The sequence below is a fragment of the Nematolebias whitei genome, chromosome 7 (genome assembly GCF_014905685.2).
Source record: "Nematolebias whitei isolate Nwh7 chromosome 7, NemWhi1, whole genome shotgun sequence".
In the NCBI taxonomy this organism is placed as follows: Eukaryota; Metazoa; Chordata; class Actinopteri; order Cyprinodontiformes; family Rivulidae; genus Nematolebias; species Nematolebias whitei.
The window spans coordinates 17,249,528-17,256,961 of record NC_056504.1 but is presented as its reverse complement, the minus strand read 5'-3'; the positions used below and the strand labels follow the sequence as shown (position 1 = coordinate 17,256,961).

At 41.4% G+C, this 7,434-nt stretch overlaps 1 protein-coding gene across 1 annotated transcript; it reads right to left on the bottom strand.

The window, feature by feature from the left end:
* Positions 1-1,897: 1,897 nt before the first annotated feature.
* LOC119411748 (glucoside xylosyltransferase 2) lies at positions 1,898-2,178 on the bottom strand (the record flags this gene model as incomplete). Its single annotated transcript, XM_037678675.1, is given in 1 exon segment — positions 1,898-2,178. A coding segment is annotated over 1 exon segment (177 nt), but the record flags the coding sequence as incomplete, so codon positions are not given.
* Between the last annotated feature and the right edge of the window lie 5,256 nt (positions 2,179-7,434).

The following is a 7,434-nucleotide window of genomic DNA, read 5'->3' as shown; positions in this document are numbered from 1 at the left end:
CGCGCAGTTCGGTTTAGTAGGTGAGGTGGTCGGTTCTGTTAATGGGACGGGGCGCCCTGCTTGTATAATGGTAGGAGAAACACTGCACATTATGTCACAAAGTTATCAATAGTTAGTATCAGCAGTATGAAGAAAATACTATGTGACCGATGGCTGATTAGTTCTAATAATAATTAATTGGCAGAACTTTCCTGCTTGCTCTCGACAAGGACGGACGCTTTTTCCTCCCACTCTGCCTCCCTCCTGCTTTGATCATTGTTATTCCTGTTATTCCTACTGGAGCCTTTCACTACATATCCTCCCAATTGTAAATTATGGATCTGGTCAGCTGGTCTCTCAACGCAATTGATAACATTTTCTCAATGAGAAGATATGGTGAAGGAGAGCCCTCTTGCCTGGACGAGACACTTTCAGCTGGATACACAATGGATTCCTGGGTGCAGTGGAAGATCATGTGTCTGGCAGTATTGTTGGTCGAGGCTGTAGAAGATGCGTACATGATTGGATTTAAGATAAAACAGGATTTCTGCTTTTTGGAGTTGGCGGTCACCTGGCTTATCGACAAATGTGGAAAATGTCGGCAGCCGTTCTGGCCTTGGTATGAAGGAATGTACCGAGCGGTATGGACTCAGACACTAGATGAGCTGAGCCGTAAGCTGGACGCAATTTCTGAGAATCGCAGACCACTTGAAGCTCCTGGAACTCACTGGCGGGAAGGAATCGACCTTGAAGAAGGCTACAAGCTCAGCCAAGCGGTGTGACCACAACATTTGGCTGTTTGGAATCATCACTGAGACGTACCAGCAAAACTTTGAAGGCAAACATGAAAATCAAGCAGAGGCTGCCTGACCCAAAATAATTGTTATCTGAATCTGACTTCTCCACTTGGCCTTGAATTGTCCAATTATCTCAAATTTCTCCTGGTTGTTTATGTGAACGAGAAGCTATGCCCCCACCCCCTCCATCGCTCTACCCCCGAGGACATCTGTGGACCTGTGCTAGAGTTGAGCTGGCTGGGGAAAAAAAAAAAAAAAAAAAGAGTTGAGCTGGCTGATAGACATCTCCATCTCTTATCAGGACTATGGAACTTTCTGGCAGCATCGTCGGACAACTCACTGCCCTCATTGGCCTCATCATGCATAAATGTATTATGATGTCATCAGTATGTTGCTGTTTCTGTGCTGAGGCCATGTTTTTGCAATTTTCACACTGTGTCCCGTTTAGGATTTTTTTTTACACCTCCCCTCTCGTGTTTTTTTTCCTTATCTGAAAAATAGAGCTGCGCTACCCGAGGCTGACGGCCTCAGTCACCTCCGTCTCCCCATGTCTGTTTGTTTATGTTTCTCTTGGATAGGTTGTACTGAAATGTAATTTTGTTGTGCTTTGATGCAATGACAATAAAGCTGATTCTGAACGTCATTTCCAAAATGACCAGACAATCCCTTCAAGATTCTTCTCATTCATACAGGCTTACATTTCAAGTTGCTGGCAAAACATTCACAATTCTGAAGTAGTGGTTTCTGGATTTACTACTTTACGTTCTACATCTGTCAAAATCAGATTTTGTCTGAACAGTATGAAAAAAAAAACATTTCAAACAATATTAAAGAAAAATAAATTTCAATATCTTTGTAGAACAGATCAAAGCATGCTTTAAAACTTTTTTGACACTTGATATGAACAAATACATTTGTTTTTTTAAAGAAATCAATATAATTTTTCTGAAACTTCACCTCACATTTGAGTCAAATTTGAATGTAAAATAAAATTGAAACCACTCTGTTGCATTCCCACACCATCACATGCATCATAGTATATACTGATGATACACTGTGTATGTGTACTGTGTACACAGTGTACAGTATACACTGTACACAGTATCTTAGTGTCTATAAGACACATTTCCCCAGGTCTTTTGTACTGAACAGTGCAAACACAGCAACCAGCTCCATTAAAAAGAGGCCGATACGACACCGGATCCACACGGAGTCCAGTTTCATTTTATTTGTCCCGTCTGACGTTATGCACCACTTTCTCCTCAAATACTTTCCTCATTGTCTTTTCTATTTGCTTGAGGAAAACTTGTGGAATCCGACCACACAGAGTGTTGACTGTGCTCAGGAATTTCGTCTGGATGGGATAGAAGAGCGACTGGAACATGTTGTCTTCAAAGGGGAACTGTAGAAACAGAGACAAGGCTGTCAGTGCTGATACCAAAGCTACTTTAAGTTTAACAGAAGGAAAAAAATAGCCCCGTGAATGGTATTTTTCTGTCAGCAGGGTTTGGGGCGGGGTTTCTGTATTAATCATAAATTGCGTCCCGGCTCGTCTTGTAAGAGGCTTATCTCAGCAGAGCAGAGGGAGCTCACTTTGCTGCCAATGAATACAAATTCTACAATTAAAAAGTGACCCAGATTGTTGAACGTGAGCTCGAGATGCAGCATCGTCGAACTGTCAGCACTTAGAGCTGCTCTTTGGGTCAGCTTGTTCTGTACACTAAAGGAGCAGTCCAGCAAGTTTAGGAAATACAGTTGCAGTCAGAAGTTTAAATACATTCATGAATGAATGTCAATTAAATTTCATCCATCCATCCATTTATCCATCCATCCATTCATTTTCTTCCACTTATCCGGGGTCGGGTCGTGGGGGTAGCAGCTGAAGCAGCAAGCCCCAGACTTCCCTCTCCCCAGCCACTTGGTCCAGCTCCTCCGGGAATCTCGAGGCGTTCCCAGGCCAGCCAAGAAACATAGTTCCTCCGGCGTGTCCTGGGTCTTCCTCTGTGTCTCCTCCCGGTGGGACTTGTCCGGAACACCTCACCATGGAGGCGTCCAGGAGGCATCCTAACCAGATGCCCGAGCCACCTCAACTGTCTCCTCTCGACGTGGAGAAGCAGCGGCTCTACTCTGAGTCCCTCCCGGATGACCAAGCTTCTCACCCTATCTCTAAGGGAGAGCCCAGACACCCTGCGGAGAAAACTCATTTCAGCCGCATGTATCCGTGATCTCATTCTTTCAGTCACAACCCAAAGCTCATGACCATAGATGAGGTTAGAGAAGGAGAGCCTGTGATTGGAAGATCACAGGTTCGACCCCCTGGATCTACATCAAAATGCGGGTGGGAAAGGTGAAACACCAACACCCGTCTCCACCCTCATTTGCCCCACTCTGGGCCCGCCCTTGAGCAAGGCCCTTAACCACCACCATCTGCTCCCCCAGTCGCCCTAGATAGCAGCTCTCTGCTCCACACAGAGGGCTGTGGTAGCTTGGTGGTCTGTGGTTGTGTCAGGAAGGACATCTGGTGTAAAAACAATTGTCAAGTCTTCATGTGAGTTTGCTGTGGCGACCCCTGAAGAAGGGAGCAGCTGAAAGAAGAAGAATTAAAAGTCCTAAATTTAATTTAAGTGGAGAAGTTTAAGTATCTCGGGGTCTTATTCACGAATGAGGTAAACTGGAGTGAGAGATCAATAGGTGCAGCGTCTGCAGTGAAGCAGGCGCTGTACTGGTCAGTTGTGGTGAAGAGAGAGCTGAGTCAAAAGGCGAAGTTCTCAATTTACCGGTCGATCTACGTCCCTACCCTCTGTGCCACCACTCCCTTCATAATTTATGGCTTTTAATTTTTTATTTAGATATTTCCCAGGATGGAATAATTAAACAAAACAAATTAAAATTTCATGGTTTATATGTAAACTTCTGTCCACAACTGAATAGAATATTTTTGCATATTGTCCTGAAGTAATTGTTCGAGGTGTGCCATTACCTTTGACCAAGACAAAACCTGAACCTATATGCAAACCAGAATATTTAGCAAAAACTTAGTACAAAAATGTTTTATTTTCATTTCTTAATTATATTTAGAAAAATTAACAAGTTTTTTCCTGTTCATAATGTTGGCTGTAAGTGCACACACAACACATGACACCAACTAAATTAGGCATTTGTTTGATTCTTTAACTGAAAATATGTCATATAGATCATGTATGTTGCTGTACCATAACATGGACCTTCTTTCAGCTGCATTCTGACACAGTCACACTGATAATGAATGCATACACTAATTATACAACATTTTGTTGCTTTACAGAACAAGTCATGTGCTTTAGTTGACACACTTTTCTTTTTAATATTTAAATGAGCAGAACACAGAGAGGCATGCCGCATCACCACATATGTGTGTATATACATTTTTACTGATACTCCATGTACTGTATACTCTCATTTGTGTAAACTGTTATATACAGAACATGTATATTTTATTAAGTGCAACAATATGGACAAGTGAAAACGAGAGCATTTAATCAGAGACCACAAATGAAGTAGGCCTTCGTTTATCATGGGACTTCTGTTCCCAGCTCCTCCGCGATAAGTGACAAACTGCAAAGTAGGAATAGTAGTACAAGTAGTAGTAGTAGGAAGTAGTAGTGTATTTTAGTATTTATATATATATATATATATAAATGTGTTTTAAACCCTTCCCACACTCTTCCAATGTTCTAAACAATGTTTCTAAACTCTAAACCATATGTGTGAAACTCAAGGCCCAGGGGCCAAATGTGGCCCTCGTTGACATCTTATCTGGACCCGAAGATGTTATTTTAAATGTAAAATACTTTAATCACTTTAATTTTTTCAGTAATATTTGATTAAGATGTCAAAAGTGCAACAGAGAACATCAAATGAGGCCAATCAAACTCTTATTGAGGAACCTGCAACCAAGAGAATATATTGGGTACCTAACTTGAGTTAATGTAGATTCTGAAACCAGCCCTTAGTTTGAAAAAGGTTTTAATTCTGGCCCCCTTTTGTAAGTTAGTTTGACACCCCTGCTCTAAACGCTCTAACAGAGCACAACGTGTCATGATCTTCGCTTTCTGCCACCTGCTAACACCTGCCATCGCTGTTTCTGTTCTTTTAGTTTTAGCCACTTTTATCTATTACATGATACAATGGCATGCCATACACCTCGTGTGCCATTTAGCGACTGAAAATGGTAGTGTTCAATATTTTCAGTCAGAATGAATGAAAATGGTCATATCTCAGCCAAAAATTGGTTTATAAATATGAGAAAAAAATCCATAAATACTTCGCTTCGGCGTATACGTCGCAGAGCATGTAAATTATGAAAAACAAAGTGATTTATAGGGCGAAAAATACGGTATACATACTTAAACTTAGATAATGTCCATGAAAGGAAGTTAGCAGATAAAACATGATCAAACTGTGTGAGATTCTGGATGGGAGCAGTAAGTGTCTGGAACATGGATCGCTGCTGCAACAGGACCCCCACACACTGAATGTGACTGATTGGTGCAGACAAATGGTAAATGAACTGTACTTATATAGCACCTTTCTATCTTATTTCAAGATACTCAAAGCGCTTTACACTACAATCTGTGTCCTCATTTACCCATTCATACAGCACTCTACTAGATCTCTACAAAGCTAATTGAACAAATCATTCTAAAGAGACTAATCAGAGCTTTATCACATTCATACACTGATGGGACACACATCAGAGGCTATGAGGGGTTCAGTGTCTTGCCCAGGGACACTTCGACATGTGACTGCTGGTGGATTCGAACCCCCAACTCTCGCATTGGAGGACGACTGCTCTAACCACTCAGCCACAGCCGCCCCAACAGAAGAACCTGTGCCTAAGTGCAAAATTCCACACTTTAAATGACATAAAATCAATGTGGAGCGTTCGATGTGTAGCTCTTCATGACAGTGGAGTATTTGCTCCCCCACTTCAGATCTATCGGTAAATCAATAAAATTACAAGAGCGCACAATAATGAGTTTTTTTCTGACATTAGCCTTTCCTCTGTAGTTTATCAATACTTTTTGTTTAGTTTTAAACTCTGTAATAAATCTGTTGTTTCATGCAATGGCCTGGTGGTAGCACAGATCATGTACCACACCTTGTTCATTTTGCTCAAATACTGTGTAACATTAAACATTCCATGCATTTATGATAAGCTGTACGTACTTCAAATTGACGCTCACACATATCGTGAGTTTTGTGAAAAAAATAAAAGGTAACTGGAGACACACCTTTGCTATAATCTTGGACATTCAAATATCCATCTTAGTGTTGATATTGTTTAATTCAAGAACTAAAAGAACAGAAACAGTGATCCCAACTGAGAGACTTAAACAGGCAGAGTGTGCTCCCACAGCAGCTAAACAATTTGATGCATAACCTTTGTATAATGCTTTTTTAAACTTTTTTTTAACTAACGCCACAAAACCCTTTACCATCCTGACAGTCAGTGGGCTGCAGCCATGCTCTAAATTCTTTGTTTGCATTTATCCATTTAATTCTGCTCCTGTAGTTTTCCTGATTTCACTCTAACACACAATCTGCCTTCACACTAAAAGTGGATTTTAAAATTTACTGTGATCCAGAAACAGGGCCATCATCCAGTGTGAGTGGGTCCTAGAGAGATCAAAAACTGAGGGAACTATGAGTGAAATTCTCTGTCCTGATCTGTTACTTTTGTTGCCTCTGAGACAAAGGTCACTTCAATCCCAAGTTGTTTCGAGTGGTCACTTTTAATTTATGACAAACAATTTTATACTGCTAGGACGAGCCTCTTTTAAGACACAAGAGGAGAAGTGAATGGAAAACAACAGCAATAAAAACAGTTACTGTATTTTTCGTATAAGTCACACCTTTTTGTATAAATTTGCAAGTCCTGCTACTTATACACTGACGCGACTAATTTATGTTTTTTCCCCCATATTTATAAACCAATTTTTGGATGAGATCTGACGATTTCATTCATTCGGACATGGAAAATATTGAACACTACCGTTTTCAGCCACTAGAGGGCGCACAAGTAGTATGGCCAGCCAAGTGTGTCATTAATAGGTAAAAGTGGCTATTAATGAGACATTTGGCTTGCTATACCAAGTCATCTTTGTCTCGCACCAGAACTCCTGGAGCAAATGTCAAATCAGCTGCATTTTCTGCTTCGAAAAACTGGTCATGACTCACATCAAAACAACCATCAACATCAACGAGGACCCTCATCAGTATGCATAACGTGAGAACCGATCAACAGAGGATGCAATCTCCTCTGTGGTCCACACTGCACTCAACCACCCGGAGCAGAAAAACTCTTACGTCCGTATGCTCTTTGTGGACTTCACATCTACCTTCAACACCATGATCCCCCAAACCCTGATGGACAAACTATTCACACTAGGACTAAGCCCCTCCATTTCCAACTGGGTACTAGACTTCTTAACAAACAGACCACAGTTAGTGAGGATCCACAACTTCTCCTCCTCCACCATAACCCTCAGCACTGGCTCTCCTCAGGGATGTGTGTTGAGCCCCCTCCTGTTTACTCTGCTCACGTATGATTGTGCAGCTACCCATCCAGGCTGTCACATTGTAAAGTTTGCAGATGATACAGCGGTGGTGGGATGCA